General features: G+C 37.7%; 1 protein-coding gene across 14 annotated transcripts in view; it reads right to left on the bottom strand.

Moving 5' to 3' along the window:
* Positions 1–17,685, bottom strand: part of baz2ba (bromodomain adjacent to zinc finger domain, 2Ba) — a 353,869-nt gene that overhangs the window by 118,289 nt on the left and 217,895 nt on the right. For 10 of the 14 annotated variants that reach the window (XM_072579429.1, XM_072579425.1, XM_072579420.1 and 7 more), the window contains 6 exons: positions 17,032–17,427; positions 14,589–15,207; positions 12,356–12,628; positions 8,577–8,637; positions 5,627–5,735; positions 3,444–3,545 (listed from right to left, as the gene is read on the bottom strand). In XM_072579429.1, the coding sequence (XP_072435530.1) occupies positions 3,444–3,545; positions 5,627–5,735; positions 8,577–8,637; positions 12,356–12,628; positions 14,589–15,207; positions 17,032–17,427 (1,560 nt within the window). The remainder of the gene's footprint in view (positions 1–3,443; positions 3,546–5,626; positions 5,736–8,576; positions 8,638–12,355; positions 12,629–14,588; positions 15,208–17,031; positions 17,428–17,685) is intronic. The other 4 variants (XM_072579427.1, XM_072579426.1, XM_072579423.1 and 1 more) reach the window with 2 other exon arrangements.

Below are 17,685 nucleotides of genomic sequence, written 5' to 3' on the forward strand. Positions count from 1 at the left end.
GTGATTAGAGACTCACAGCAATGCGGTTGACTCTTAAATTCCCTCTGAAATACCACATACTCAGATTTTATCCAAGTCTAAAAGGAATGTACAAAAACAGACCACCTGGCATCAACCTGGGCACCAGAAATGACAATGGTAGACTCAGCTTTGTTGGACTTATGCAGTCCTCCTTACTAGTATTTGAAGGCTTGTGCGAAAACTGGGATAGCTGCCTCTCAAAATAATCAAACAACAGCCACATACTGCCTATCAGGTATATTTCAGTGAATACGTGGATCACTATGCATGAGTTCACCATCCCTGATCAAATCCCATTTTCATAAGACCTTTGCGGGAGTAGATTTGTAGGTTTATAAAAATGGTACCTAGCAGGTTTTGAGAAGATTTGTAGCTGGACTGCAGGGTTTAAATTATGAGGAGAGATTATTACAAAATAGGCCTGTTTTCTCTAAAATTTGGAAGATTAAGGAGTGATCCAATTGAAGTCATCAAAATACTATCAAGGAAAATTTGCTCGCTGAGCTGGACGGTTCATTTCCAGACGCTTTGTCACCCAGTGGGTAACATCTTCAGTGGGCCTACGGGTGAAGCACTGCTGATAATTCCTGCTTCCTATTTATATGTTTAGGTTTTTGAGTTGGTGATGTCATTTCCTGTGCTGATGTCATTTCCTGTTCTCTTCCTCAGGGGGTTGCAGATGGGGTCTAACTCAATGAGTTTGTTGATAGAGTTCCAGTTGGAATGCCATGCTTCTAGGAATTCTCGTGTGTCTCTCTCTGTCTGGCTTGTCCTAGGATGGATGTGTTGTCCCAATCGACTGTTCCTAAATTAGGCAGTTTTCTTCAAAAATTTAGAAAATTAAAGGGTGATCCCATCAAATCCTTAAGATAATGACAAGAACAGGCAGGATAAATATAAACTATTTCCACTGGTTGGAGATTCTATAACTAGGGAGTATCATCCAAAAATTAGGTTCATACTATTCAAGAGACACAATAGAAATCACTCTTACACACAAACGGTGACAGAGATTTAGAACTCTCTTCCACAAATGACAGTTTATGTTAGATCAGTTGTTAATTTCAAATCTAAAATAGGTTTTTTGTTAAGCAAAGATATCTCACTGAAGGTCAGAACAGGCTTGAGGGGCTCAATAGCCGATTTCTGTTTCTATGCATGCCAAAACAGTAGAAATAGCATGCAACAGAGCTAAGTATTCACACAACCAACAGATTAGATCTGAGCATGGCAGTCTTGAACGGGTGCAGCCAATTAAGTAACTAACAGGAAAAGGTAGTTCATCAAAAATGCATTAGTACAAGGGATGAGCCAAAGTATTTGCATCTACTTTCAGCTAGAAGTACTGAGTATATAATCCATTTTGATTAATCCACATGATAACAAGTAATGATTTAAGGAACTGGATGCTGCAAAGATGCTGGGCCTATATTAGACTTCTCAGAATAGTACTGAAGACTTGTGGGTGCAGAACCTTGTGTATCCTTAGCCAAGTTGTTCCAGTGAAGCCACAACACTGTTCGCCACTTGGCAATGTGGAAAATTGCTCAGCTATGTCTAGTCCTCAAAAAGACAAATGTAAGCTAGTCAATATCATCCCATCAGAAGCCTCTTGATCACCAGCACTGATAAAATTGTTCATTAATACAGCTATCAAGAGCCACTTGAAAAGAAATAACCTACTCAGAGATGCTTGAAGAGGGTCTGGCAGGGACTTTCCGGTAAACTTCCTAAGAGCCTTGGTCCATAGATGGGACAAAAGAGCTGAATTCCGGACGCGAAGCGATCTGAATAATCTTGACATCAGGCAGTATCTACCAAGTAAAGTGTTGAGGTGGTCAAGGAAAAACAAGTCAAATCGAGCAGAAAGGTTATGTATTTTGGAGGTTAATCATTTCGGTCCAAGGATATCACTGCATAACTTTCTCCAAGTAGTTTCCTTGGCCCAACCATCTTCAGTTGCATCAATGATAATCTTTCCATCATAAGGTCAAAAGCATGTAGCTTCAGAGATTTTCTTAATGTTCTGGACCATTTGCAACTCTTCAGATACTGAAGCAGCCAAGACCATATGGAACAACATCTGAACGATATCCAAACTTGCCATGATAAGTGGGAAGTAACATTCAAAAGACACATGTGCCAGGCTAGTTCCAACAAGAGAATCCAACCATTTCCATCTGACATTCAATGGCACCGCCATCAATGAATGTTCCACTGACAACATCGTGGAGGGTTTCCATTACCAGAAAGTGAACAGGATTAGCCACATAAATACTGTGGTTACAAGTAAGTTAAAGGTTGGGAGTGCCTTGCCTCCTAAATTCTAGAATCCAGTCCACCATCTTCAAGGTACAAATCAGAAATGTGACGATTCTTTCAACTTGCCTGAATGACAGCAGCTCCAACATCACTTAGAGGTTCAACATTATCCAGGACAATGCAGCCCTCTTGACTGACACTCCTTCCAGCATTTTCCAATATTCATTTCCTCCCCTACCTGAACAGAGCATGTAACATCCACATAATGGAGGAGATCAGTAACTCACCACGGCTTCTTCAACAGTACCTTTCAAAGGCACAACTTCTACCATTTAAAAAGACAAGACCAGGCACATGGGAGAATCACCAGCTGCAAATTCCTCTTTAAGCTACAAATGATTCTCACCTGGAGTTATTTTGTCATTCATTCAATGTTGCTGGGTTTAAATTTCTTCGCCCTGATAGTGATGATAGAGAATTCTCTCACATAGAAAGTGGCTAAGGCCAAAACATTCGATTTTTTTCCAGGAAGGAGTTAGATATAGTTCTTAGGGCTCAAGGCATCAAAGAATATGGGGACAATGCAGAAAGTGTATTGAGTTGGATGATCATAATGAATGGCAGAGCGGGCTTGAAGGACTGAAGGGATGACTACTACTCCTACTTTTTATTTTTCTACACGTCAACAAACAGAATACTTGTCTAGATTTGCTTTCTCCCACTATACTTTCTTAAGGCAATGACTAATGACACAAAGTTGTTTATACTTAATCAAATTCAATTAAATTGCAATTTTAGTAAAACAGTTTTACCATGTTATTCTGGACAAAGAGTTTCAGGACTCATAGTGGAACATAATCTTTTCCTTCCAGGTCAGCTCCCTGACCAGGAGTCAATCAGTACAGAACAGGTGAAAAGCTAGGACGTTTAGCCAAAAGGTTCTGAGTATAATTGAGTACAGTATCCCATTATGATTACCACTGGCAACACAAATTATAAACTGAAGAAAAGATATTCTTGGTTCCTACGTATCAATCCACCACTATTAAGTGCACTGACCATGAGGCCCAAAATGGAGATCATTTGAGGTTTATAACTAATGAAATCCAAAGTCACGATCAAAACCAATAGTAATTATCTATAACTTTAACTAGCATTACCTGAGGTCCATCTCTGGCTTCATAGAAGTCACCAACCTTCATTTTTGAACTGAAGCTAAAATTATCCCTAGTGATGTCCGTTATTCCATTCCTAGTAAGGTACTACAGAAAGAGGACAAATGCAAAGCATATTTTCAAATCAACAGCAAGAGTATTTTTGCCTGACTGGTTAGGTATTGACAATGTATAAAAATAAGTACAGTTGTAACTCGTGTTACAAGCATATCTCATGAATCAGTGGATGTATTAAATAAAAATGTATTATTCATTAATTGTGACGAGAAGCATTACAAGAACTGAGCATGTGTCTTAAAGGAAGATGTTACTGTAAATTCTCAATATACACAATTTTTAATATTCAATAATGGAACTCTCATTGTGAGTGGGTTTTGAAAGTTAAAATCCTGCCCCTTAGCTCTACCTACACCCAGGAGAATTCAGTTTGAGTGTGAGAATGCGAGATCCAGCAAAAGTGCATGTGGCTCAGATAATCTGTAGTTGACCCCTCATGTGGAAAAGAAAACACAGTCTAATTGCTATCAGTTTATTTGCTTATATTATTGACTTATTTATGTCTCAAACAGCTGTTTGAAACATGTCAAAATTCAACTTTACAAAACTTTAAAACTTTATTTTAGAAAATGTATCAACTCCAAGATAAAGCATGACAATTTGATTGATTAGCTGAATTCTACTGAATAACTCTCATATGTTTTGCACTGGTGGAGAGATTCAATAGGCTGAATGACATACTTCTACTCCGATGTCTTATGGTGTTACAGCTAATGCAAATAAAAAGCACCAAGATTGATTACAAAGATAAATAAAACGAGAACGAATGTGCAATCAGTAATGTCAGCCATTTATTGTCATTGTCTCTCACAAACAACAGTTCAATTTAAAGACACGATTTAAACTTTACTTGAATAAAACCTTTTGAACCTTCACTCTTTGCCTTTCTATAAAAATCCTTAAGTATAATTAAGTCAAAATTAATGGACCTTGAAAAAAAAATTACACCTTTTTTAGCTAACGCCATCTGGAAAATTACATGCATAGCACAAACCCAAGCAACAATTTGGGACAGAATTATTGTGGGGCAAAAACACTGAAGGATAAATTAGTTTGTACAGCATAAACTTTAATGGTGCTGGAAACTACATTTAAATCTTAAAGTTAAGAAGTGCAAAGCCTGTGAAGCTTTCTTAATAGATATCATTGAAAAACACTGAATATCATTGGCCTACAATACTGCCTTTCCCCAGGAACTGACATCATTGACGTAGTGCTATCAGAAACAGTACTAATCAAATGTACTCTCCTCCATTAAGTTTGAGTACAAGCTTTTAGCAGGGGTAAAGGCCTTCCAGTAAAAATAAAGGCACTGTAGCACAAAAGGCAATTCAATGTTAATCGTAGTTCTGTAATATATATTATTACTTTACTCTTTTAGCATGGTTTCAAACATTTGGGACAAGAAGAATTTCAGCTATTGAGAAAAAGAAATGGCTTAAATCTTTGAGAAAGTACTTTGAGTAATTTATGGGGAAAGGTAAAAATACTAACTAAGTGATAGGCCAATATTATCACAATGTTACAATCCTAATTAGACAACTACTTATTGACCTCTCAAATTATTGTTACAAATTAGAGTTCAGTAGAGGGCTTCCGATTATAAATGGTAAATTTTGATATAGGAAATAAACGTTTATGTAAAGGAAACACATGCAGTACAAAAGACTAAATAATACTGGGGCGGCACAGTGGCTTAGTGGTTAGCACTGCTGCCTCACAGCGCCAGGGTCCCAGGTTTGATTCCAGCCTTGGGCAACTGTCTGTGTGGAGTTTGCACATTCTCCCCAAATCTGCGTGGGTTTTCTCTAGGTTCTCCAGTTTCCTCCCACAATCCAAAGATGTGCAGGTCAAGTGAATTGGCCATGCTAAATTGCCCATAGTGTTAGGTGCATTAGTTAGAGGAAAATGGGTCTAGGTGGTTTACTCTTCACCTAATCTAATCTAATCTAATCTAAAGCAAGTACAAATAAAATTTACAAACTTCATAGAATTCTATGTATTACATAAATACTTGTAAAAGGAGTAGTCAATGTAACCTAAAGCTCTTTTTAAATAGGTTTCAGATTCAAAAAGGTTTGGAACAACATCTATTCAGATACAGAAATTACCTTCATTACTTCAGGATACTGACGAAGTTTTTTTCCACAAGGAGCATAATAAATCACCTCTCCCTGAAGGCGGCCACCAACAGTCTTAATTCTGGTCTCTCTCTGCCATCTAATCAACAAAGAAGTCTATTGATTCCAAATGACAATCGATAAAATCAGATTTTCTGCTATACTTTAACTTCAATGAGTAATTGATACTTGGGAAGTAATATTTAAATACTCAGAGACCAACAAAGCATTCACTGTTAAATTAGCACCATTATTCGAACACTGCTTCATGAAATATCAAAAATTCTCAAAAAAATGGAAAGCTGCCTAAAAATATAAATATAAATTTGTCAAGAATCTTGTGACTGATTTAGTGTCTTAAGATATGAAGGGCTAAATTGGAACTAGATTGGGTTGGGCTATCTGGTCTGCATGGACGGTTGGACCGAAGGGTCTGTTTCCATGCTGTACATCTCTATGACTCTATGAGTTTGATGCTATATCCACATAATTTGAAAATCCTTCACATCAAAGGAAAAGATATCGTAAATATGGAAGAAAACAAATGTTGTGACCGAAATAGACATATAGAAAGTGATTATTGTGGAAAGACCTTGTTTATTTAATGTGAACATCATTAGTCAGTAAAATTTGCATAAATAAGTATAGTGTCAGTCAAGAAATTTGTAATAGATAAATTAAAATGCCTCTTAAAGATACTTTTTCAGAATTCTTCTGCAGCAAGGTATAAGGATCATGATTGGTTATTATTGTTTGAAACCTTAATTTAAAGTTGACTGAATCATACATAAAGTCATACAGAATGGAAACAGACCCTTTGGTCCAGGTCAACCATGTTCCCAAACTAAACTAGTCCCACTTGTCTGCATTTTGCCGATTTCCCTCGAAACCTTTCCTATTGATGTACTTTTCCTAATGTCTTTTAAATGTTGTATCTATATTCAACACTTTCCTGACAGCTCATTTCACACACTAACCACTGTTTGTGTAAGAGTTGCTCCTCATGAGCCTTTTAAATCTTCCTCCTCTCACTTTAAAGATATGCCCCTCATTTTGAAGTCCCCCACCCAAAGGAAAAGACCTTTGTTATTCTTCTGATCGATGCTCCTTGTGCTTTCATAAACCCCTATAAAATCAGCCCTTAACATCCCACGCACCAGTGAATAAAGTCCCAACCTACCCAGCCACTCACTCTAACTCAAACCCAACAATTCTCTGCACATCCTGTTAAATCTTTCTGAATCCTCTCCAGTTTAATAATATCCTTCCTACAACAGGGCAACCAGAACTACACACACTGCCTCAGAAGACTTTTAGTGCCACTATACACTCTTAACATGACATCCCAACTCCTATACTCAAAAGGTGTGAGCAATGAAGGTAAGCATGCTAATCACCTTGTCTACTTGTGACATAAATTTCAAAGAATTATATGCCTGAATGCCCAGGTGTCTCTGCTCTCTAACATTATTCATGGCCTTACCATTAATTGTATAAATCCTGCACTTATTTGTTTTTACCAAAATGCAATACCTTGCATTTATCCAAATTAAATTCTATCTGCCATTCCTCAGCCCTTTGACCCAATCGATCAAGTCCCCTTTGTAATCTTATATACCTTCAAACTTGGTGTTATCCGCAACCATACTAACCATGATAGAAGTATATAAAATTATGAGCGACATGAATAGGTTATATAGGTTTAAAGTGAGAGGGTAAATGTTTAAGGAGATGTGCAAGTTTTTTCTTCCCCACACAGAAGGTGGTAGGTGTCTAGAACGCGTTGCCAAGAGAGGTGATAGAACCAAAAATGATAGCAATGCTTCAGAGGCACTTAGACAGATACACAAACAAGCAGGGAATAGAGTGAAATGGACCACATGCAGGAGATGGGATTCACTTCGAATGGCATTACAGTTGGTGCAGAAATGGTGGGCCGAAGGGTCTGTCCCTGTGTTGTACCATTCAATATTTCATGTGCTTAAGTTCTGCTCATCTCTCCAATAGGATTACCATTCTAATCTTTCTTCTTGTTCTCCATTGTTTAACTCCACCAAACCACGCACGCTTCCTACACACTTGCCCCAACCCGGTCTTATATACTTCCTTTTCCTAGCTACTTAGCAAGTTTTGAAAAGATTTGTAGCTCAGGTTGAGGTTCTGAATGTAGGTTTGCTCACTGAGCTGGAAGGTTAATTTCCAGACGTTTTGTCACCCCACTAGGTAACATCTTCAGTGGGCTTCAGGCGAAGCACTGCTGATAATTCCTGCTTTCTATTTATATGTTTGGATTTCGTTGGGTTGATGATGTCAATTTCTGTGGTGAAGTCACTTTCTGTTCTTTTTCTCAGGGGGTGGTAGATGGGGTCTGACTCGGTGTGTTTATTGATAGAGTTCCGGTAACGCATCGAGTTAGATCCCATCTATCACCCCCTGAGAAAAAGAACAGGAAGTGACTTCACCACACAAAATGACATCACCAACCCAAAGAAACCCAAACATATAAATAGAAAGCAGGAATTATCAGCAGTGCTTCACTTGAGGCCCACTGAACGTGTTACTTAATAGGGTGACTAAACGTCTGGAAATGAACCCTCCAGCTCAGCGAGCAAACCTACATCCATTTCCTAGCTACTACTGATTCTGAAGTAGGACACCAGACTTCAAATGTTAACTCTGCTTTCTCTGTACAGATGTTGCCAGACGTGCTGAGTTTATCCAGCAATTTCTAGTTTTGCATCATCTTTCCATTGTTTGATTCTGCAAGTCAAATCATTTACCCAAAAAACTCAAATTTTTCTTCCAAACTACTCTCCTAAATGATGATCTCCTTTATCTATTGCGACATTTATATTCCAAGACAGACTAGAGACTTGCAAACTAAACATTCAACTGTAATGCAGAGAAATTATGTAAAGTGCACTTTATACAAAATAATTACCCATATTCCAAAGGGATACGTAGCTCTCTTTCATCAGTGACTCTTCTTCTTTTACCAGAGCCTACAAAGACAAGAATCAGATACTAATGGTTTAACAATGTTAACATACGTACAGAACTACCAGAATGAATACAAACATAAAAACAAGGAACATCATTGCTGATCATATTCTAATCTTAACTCTACATTCCTATTTATCCTTGACAATCTTTCATCTTCTTGGTGTTCAAGAATTTATCTACCGCTGTCTTAAAAATATTTAAAGGTTTTGCATTCACTGTCTTTTGAGGAAGGGAATTCCAAAGACTTTCAAACCTCTGTATCTCATGAATTGAATACATGAATTGGAAGAAAAGAGAGGGATACGGAGCTTGCAACTGAAAACACTTTTAGTATGGAAGGGCAAAATGTGTCAGTACAGGTTTGGAAGGCTGGAGGACCTGTCCCTGCGCTGTACTGTTCTTTGTTCTTTGAGTCATAGGTAAAGAAAAGAGGCTATACAAATCTGGAAAGTGATTACGGAATGCAAATCACTTGTAAATCACTTCCAATGGCACTAAACTAATTCTGCAATTTTACCTTTCTCCCCACATTCTCAGAATTTTACTTTTTAAAAGGTTTAATTTACTGCCATTAGTTTAAAGTATATTTTGATGTTTTTCAACTGTCAGCAATTGAAAATAGTTAAACATGATACAGCAGGACAAACAGATCTCCTATGTATTTGTTCGTGAGTAACACCTGATCTGAACTCTGGTTTCTGATGTCTGTTTTAGTTACACTGCAACCTGCTCATCACTGCAACACACTTAACATAGTTAACGTATTAAATACCAACAAGAGGTAAAGATATTAAACAACTTGCTGATAGTCTCAGATATAATATTCATCATATTATTCAGGCAGATCAAAATTTGAAGAGAGATTTCTATAAAACAAAGAACTGTGGAATCTGGAGATCTTAGACAAACACAGAAATTGCTAGAAAAACTCAGCAGGTCTGGCAGTATCTGTGGAAAGAAAGCAGAGTTAGTGCTGAGTCCAGTTCATCAGAATCATCAGTAGCTAGGAGTAAGCAGTATATATGCTGAAGCCAAAGTGGGATTAAGAGTAAGACATACTTTATTTAATTTTCAATCTGTTTCCCCAGTCACCTTTTTCTCAGGTTTTTCTTTTCTCACTGCTCCCCCAAAGTCTGCCTCTCGCACAGACAAGTAGTTCATTCAGAAAAGAAACCACCACCAAACCTAACGAATCTACACCTGCTCAACAGGAACAAGCGATGATTAGTCAGAGAGGGAGTGAGATATCAAAGATCTAGATAAAACATAATAAAACATACAGTCTACCCTCGAATTTAAACATGTAGACTCATTGCTAAAGACTGTGCATTGCAGTCAGAGATGATCCTCCACTCTCCCACAGTTGAGTCAGCAAGAACCAACTTGTCAATTAACAAACTAATCTTCTATAACCTATTTCAGCCAACATGTGCAAACTCAAAATCACTATCTCAATTATAGACTCAATGGAATGAATGGGTGGCATCTGCTCTTACATTATACGATCTTATTAGACTCTACAGTCGACAGTGTGGTGCTGGAAAAGCAGAACATGTCAGGCAGCATCTGAGGAGCACGAGAATCGGCGTTTCGGGCATAAGCCCTTCATCAGGAATTCCTTCATCAGGGTCAGTCAGAGCTGTGGGGCACAATTTTAAGATTAAACATCGTCCTTTTAGGACATAGATGAGGAGAACTTCTTTCCCTAAAAGGATTAAGAGTCTTTGAATAGATTTAAGTCAGAGGGAGACAGATTCTTGTTTGGCAAGGGAAACTAAGGTTATTGGGAAGACAGAGTGGGACAGTGGAATTGCTAGAGAGGGTGGGCAGTGGTGCTGAAAACAATGTGTGAGGGAACTAGGGTAAGAGAGACAGAGAGGGTTGGAAGGTGTTAATGGCAGGGAAAAAGAAAGAGTGGAGGGCAATATTTTCTGAGAAAGAAAGCAGGCGGATAGCATGCATGAGACACCGGACAGGTGGCTCTGCCAGAAACATCAGGCAGACAGACTAAAGGCAGCAAAGGAGCAAGAGAAGAATGATGATCAAGCCAGCAAGGGATGCAGAAGAGTGAGTGAAAGGAGTAGCCAACTGAGTGAGAGAGACAGGTGGATGGATGGATCAGCAAAGTAAGGCAGGTGGGCAAGACAAGTGAGTTAGGTGGATGACATGAGAAATAAAGAGGCGGCTGGCAGGCAAGTGAATGATTAGTGCAGTCAGACAAGAAACAAAGGGCTGATTGCCAGGTAACAAAGAGGTGCCTGGCAGGTGTGGGTGCAAGCCAGAGTGTGTATGTTACAAGTAAGACTGAGACATCATCCTGTGTCTTAAATGATTTAAATGCTGGCTCAGCCGATCATCTTACGAAACATGGGTGGGAGCTTGCACCTGATTTGAAGAAATTGGGTCTGTAAAGATTTAAATGAGTATGAAAGAATCATCTAGCTTAGAGGGAAGGACCTTGTCCCCCATACCGTCTAAGGAACTTGCAGGGGCTTAGAATTACTTTGGGCTGGTTCCTAAAGAATGAAGTTTCCACGAAAGTGATTGTATAAAATGCAACAGTATTGTGCTTTTTATCCTGTTGTGTGAAGAGTTAAATGAGGAAAGCTATTAAGTTACTACAAAATAAAGGTTGATAATGTTTTAAAATTGTTTACTAAAAATCTTAAAGTTGAAATCATTTCCAATCAATCAGTCATTTGACATCTAAATTTCAATTTAAATGTTACTGGTCTCAAAGGGAATTTTTACACAATTTAAAATTTGAGGCCAATTTCTATACTCCATAGCCCATACAAATTTCACTTCATGACTTAGGAAAAACGCAAGACCGGTCCATGAACATACGCGACCTAATTTTCCTTCCCTTGGCGAAAGGACATGGAGTCCAGTCTTAACTCTAAGTAAATGGATTTTGAATTATTAAATGTCACCTCATCATGACTTGATTGAGCTACAGGGTTACAACTGGTATCGTCTAAGATGATCCGTCTCCAAACAAATACCTACTTCTCAATCCTTTATATTCTCTGCAAGCTAAACCAAATCACCTTACACCCCTTAATTAGAAATCTTACCCGAATGTAACCTCGAACCAAATTTTTGCCCTCGTATCTATGAAATTTAAAGCTTCATTTTCAACGACAAATGGAAACACAGAACTAAAATATTCTGAAAATCTGAAGATTTACCTACTTTTGTACTTCAGAATGTTCCTACAGCAAGCTAAAGAAAAATTGATGAAAAATACTGGAGTAATGATTGCACAACAAACATTCTCCAAACAAAAAGAACTGAATTATTCCTCGAACAACTTAACTCCCTAAAGATTTAACCAAGTAAATCATGCTGACAAAGAGCCTAGGGTTGATCCATACTCACTATGTGATGCATCAACAGATTTCAACCAAGGCAACAGCAGCAAAACAGCAATTGATGATAACTAGCCTGTTTATAAAGTGAATATCTGGTCAGTTTTTCTGCATCCTGAGCATTATCCAACATCTCTCATGAGAAGTGCACATTGGTGAAAATGAAGCGATAGAAACAGATTTTAGCTCGGGTACTGCTGCTTTTCCCTTTAACAAGAGGTACTTCCTCAGGTGGTACAAATGTAAAGGTGCCAGAAGAGGCTGAAAATGCTACAAAATATATACTAGCAAGAAACCGACTTTAAAGAAAAAGAGAAAGAAAATAGAATAAAAAAGTAAATGTTACCACATGGTGCAAGTGAAGATGATGGGGCTCCTGTGTAGACCAGTGTTGTAGATTCTGATGCCAATGGGCCAGGTGCTGACTTTGGTGTCTTCAATACATGCAGGCTAATGGGTGTTGATTGGGCTGACTGACTGGAGGAATTGTGACTGGAATGCGGAGCCTTATTTGATTTATGTGCAATTTCTTCTCCTTCATTCTCTGTTTCTGCCTTATCTTGTTCCTTAACATCTTCATCTGATCCATCCGTTTCTGTCTCTGAGTCACTATCAGCCTCTGATTGGAAAATAAAAAGTTAAATATTTTAAACATTCTATAATTAGGCCTCCCTAAAAACAATGCAAAATGAAGAATCTATGGTCAAATTAGTCATTACATCACCCAAGAATAAGGAACATCTGTGAGACTCTGAAAATTTGAATAAAATGTGATATTAAATTGCTTCAGTTTTCTCGACTGCCTTAAGAAATTGAGAGTTAAGACCTATAGTTTAAAAAAGGTAACAAGCTAAGAAATAGAAGTAAGCCATTTGGTCCTTTGAGCCTACTTTGCTATTCTTCTACCTCAAAAGAATGAGGTAATGCAGAAGGTAGTAAAGTTATTTTGGTATTCAAACATCTGAAGGTCTCTACCATCTTCCAGAGTGCTCAGGTTTAGAAAAAAACCTCAACCAGAATTGTGGAATGAAAACTTTCTTCTCGTCTCAGTTCTAAATGGTCCTCTTTCTGATGACTCGTCAGTGATGGGAAGCACCCAGCATCTGCCCTCTAATGATTTTATACGGTTCATTGAAATCATCTCTGGGGAATGCAAGTCAGGCCGAGCCTACTAAATCTCCTATCATCGGACAATCTTCTCTGCTGAGGAAGAAGTTGCTACTTTCCACTGGTCTCGCTCCAAAGCTAATATAAACTTCATTAGGAGAACAAAACATTTACTGGAAAAGCTATATAACTTATTGTCTTCAATTTTTTTCATCAAGCACATACGAAAACGTGACTTCATTTGATAGGCATAGCACCATTTTGGACAGATGACAGTGGAAAACAGCACTTGCATTACCAAGTCATAGCAGAAACATGAAAGTGATTACTTATTCCATTTTTGAGATACTTCGCCTTTCCAGGGCAATTTGAGGTGGACTGGTCACCTCAACTGGAACTGGTAGACTTTGGTCTGTTTGCAAGATATAAAGCAAACAATGATCTGATTAGGATAGCCATTGTCTTGCAGAAACTGAAAATGCTGCAAAAAAAACCTGCTAAGCTTTTCCAGCAATTTCTATTTTTGTTTTCAACTTACAGCACCTGCAATTCTTTCGGTTTTTATAAAATGAGTAAATGAGTACATGATTGCTTGTCAAGCCAATTTTACAGAGCAGGAGCTAAATGAATCAAGTTCAAGCAAAAGGCCAGAGGCAGAGGTCCTAAGGGAATGAATTATTCTGCTTCAACTCAACTGAATTGAAGTGCAGTATGTAGCACCTGAGGGGGGAAGAGCTTGCTCATTCCACCAAAAATATGGTCTTGTGTAAAACCCAGTGGAAATTTTGGGAGTGCTGGATTTTTAGGTGTTCCCACAGCTATATTACCTGTTTAGATCCACATGGCATTATTAAAAATGAATTCAAGTCCACAGTCAATGAATATAGATTTTTAGAAATGATGACGGGTTAAGATTCTGTCTAACTGCAACACCACTATCGATAGTCAGGTCCATTATGGCTTTTGCGAAGGTGAAGGAATCCAACAACATGGTCAAGGAAAACTCACTGAAAATTTGCTTATGGGAACTCATTCAACCATTTAGACAATTCATGAAGTGGAGAGACAGTCATTGATAAATTAAGCATTCAAATGTTCTGTAAGAGAATCTGTTCCATAAAACTGTACAAATTTTCAACATAATGAGGCAGGACATGTTCTGTATGCAGAAAAACAAGCAAAAACTGATGTTTCATTTTAAAATAACAGTCTTAGAACAACAAGGCTGGAGGGATCACCTATAAGGATAACATTTGCCTTGAATGAAAGCACAAAAGGGACAAGCACAAATTAGGCGTCTGTTTTATGACACACCTCATTTGCATTCCACTGATTTCAACAGAAAATGAAGAATGAAAAAAAAGGTTCCAAATTTGTTGGTTCTATTGTCAGCTCAAACTTCAAACCCAATATTATACACAACCTCCAATCCAAATCTGTTAAAAATAAAGTACATAAATATGTATTCCAACCTGATTGACTGTTATCAGAATCATCTTCGTCATCATCGTCATCTTCCTCTTCATTGGACTCATCAGAATCCTTGCTACTTGGAACATCAGAATCAATCCCTCTAAAATGATCAGCCAAAGACTGGGTTGTATAATGGTGATGTTGCTGCTGTGCAGTGATCTTAACACTCACTGATTTGTCTTTAGGAGAATTCTGGGATAATACAGGAGAGGTAGAATGTCGAACTGGTGTCACATGATTGCTGGAATGATTCTTCAAATTAGAACCCAAGGGAAGTGGTGAAATGGACGTGGTGCTACCAGAGTTCAAAACTACTTTATCAGTATTTTTAATTTGGATTCTAGATTTGGTTGTAAGTGCCAAAGGGGCTTCCTGAATGACACTCTGAATTACCCCGTTAGGTTGCTGCTGTGCTACAAGTGCACTTAATACCAAGGGGTTTGACTGGTTACCATCAATTGGAGGCAGCTTCTGGTGTGCTGGTGAACTAGCGGCAGATTTTGGACTAGTCAAGGGTGTCTGGAAGCTCTTCTTAATACCTGCCGCTGCCTTCTTCTGGGCTTTGTATTGTTCTTGTTGTTTCTTTAATTGTGCTGGAAATGACTGCTTAAATAGTTCCTGCAAACAAACAAAACAATGAATTAACAACCAAGAGTAAAACATTATCGAATAAAGACAAAGCAACCCAAAAAATAATACAGATATTATTATGGTAGTAATATTGGATATTATTAATTTAAGCAGCAGTTGCACTAACTTTCTGGCTTCACTTGTTTTATTATTACCCATTGCACTCACAACAGTTAAATTGTCAATTTTATGAAAATACACTATTGGTTGAAAACCTTATCTACAAATGAACCCATACTGGAGATCACAGATGCAATTGCTCCATAGCATTTCCCGACAGAGGAAGGTTCCTACTAAAAGTAGGCTTTGTAAAATCAGCTTTAATAAAGGTAATAAATCTACCTTGGGACACAGTGTGGAAACACTGCTGTACATTTTGTCAATACTACTTACTACCAAGTCTTTTCAACAGATGTAAAGGCAAGGTAGTAATGGGTCAAAGATCAATGCTCACTGCTACTATGTATTTACAGATCTTGAAGATGTCAACTTGCTGCTCAGTGTTACAATCCCAGCTGAGGGCAATTCTGGACAAGTCAAATTAGTGTGAAACCTGACTTGACAGAGCTTACGTTTGACTTTTGCAATTTGATGAGCATGGTGGTCAAATAGTATATATAGTCAACATGAGGCTGTTACTTTTAACAAAAAAAGAAAAAAAAAATGTATATGACAATTTGAATAATCTTATAATAAACAGCAAAAAGAAATACTCAAATTTTTTTGACCAGCAACATCCTTTACAGAACACTCAATCTCATTTAAGATCATTCTTATGTTTTATTTAACTCAATTGAGAGGCTGCAAACATTTATTTTCAGCCATTTCCAGTACTTCATCAGAAATTATTCTCTCAAGTCTCTCCCAGAGACATACAAGCTCTCTGAATTTTCTCTGACTCGAATATAGTAAGACTACCATAACAGATTAAGACTTCTTTCCAGCTCTAGTGGACTGGAAACTGTTAGCACTAAACTGCCCTGCTAAAATGGACTTATTTTCTTCGAACTCAATTTGCTTGTAGTCCCTGGCCATCTATCTTAGTGTAGGTCTTAAAAACCAAATGCAATAACATGCAGCACCTATCTCAACAGGTAGTTTATTGAGCCATTTAGCTTTAGGCAGATGATTTCTTAGACAAGCTGTCTTTGGCTTACAACTTTAAATGACTCTTTGATCTTTTGTCGAAGGATCAGACCTTCAGCACCAAAAACTCATCTACCTATATTTTAGAATCAGAGTTCCCAAATAATATATCATAAGTTTTCATCAGAACAGCCTGATAATGTATATCAAGTACCAGCAACATGAATTAAATAAAATATCACAAGTGCAAAATTATCTACAGCATCAGAGTTATGTTTGAATAATAAAAATAGGCTTTAGCAGACTTTGTGGGGTGGGAGGGGGGAGTGGGAGAGCAGATTTGACTTAGCACAGAAAAGAAAAACACCTAATCGGATTAGTGACAGATCTTCTCTTTGCAGTAAAACAATAGAACTAATGAATAGTTCTGGTGTAGTGAAAATGATTAGGTTCCACTAAAGCAACACAAAAAAAAATTCAAAATGAAAAGGTAAAACTAAACTTAAAATGAGTATTTAGATGTGCCACTTAAGAATGAATATCTAAAGCTATGAATTTACTTTTAAAATTCAAAATTTGCGTAAACGTGACAAACCACATCTCAAAATATTACAATTTTTCTCCGACTCCTTCCAAAGATAATGGTGGCCTAAATAATCCCAGTGGCTAGATTTTTCAATTTTATATATCCAAACTAGAATAATCGAAGTTATTAAGTGAACTTGCCTGCTTCACACGAAGATCATGTGGTGACCCCAGGTCTTCAGAAGCACAAATATTCCCTGCCTTTAGAAGTTCAGGCAAAGCACCAGTTGGTTTTGGAGAAGATTCTTTCCTTCCCTGATTGACCAAAGGCACAGGTTTCATCCCAACTGTTAGTCCTGTGGACTGAATGACACTCTGATGTTTTTTACCAGACTCATCATTTGAATGGGAGGTCTGGAAAATGAGGGAAAGTTGTGACAAAACTGGAGGCTGTTTTTGCTGGGATTGGAATGAATGTGAAGTCTGTGACTCTGTGGCAAGATGTAGATGCTGGTTCATTCTTTTGTCATGTGACTGCTTAATGTCACAAGCATTCTGGCCTGTTTCTTTTGGCTCCTTTGCAGTATGCATCAAACTCTGCAAATAAAATTTAAATTCATCTGGTAAGACTAGAGGATTCTTAAAGAATTATAGGTTAGATATTTTATTTAACCTTTTAATAGCTGGTAATGACAAGAGTAACTTCTATAAACATAATCCTCAAAAGCTATTAGAAAGTTAGGATATTTGCATACTGAAAATAAGTAATTGGGAATAACACTCCTCGGTAATTGATGGAAACAATGGCATAGAAAGAGAGGAATATCCAATTAAAAAGAGGAGATGGGATTCTTG

The sequence above is a fragment of the Chiloscyllium punctatum genome, chromosome 10 (assembly GCF_047496795.1).
Source record: "Chiloscyllium punctatum isolate Juve2018m chromosome 10, sChiPun1.3, whole genome shotgun sequence".
NCBI classification, from domain to species: domain Eukaryota; kingdom Metazoa; phylum Chordata; class Chondrichthyes; order Orectolobiformes; family Hemiscylliidae; genus Chiloscyllium; species Chiloscyllium punctatum.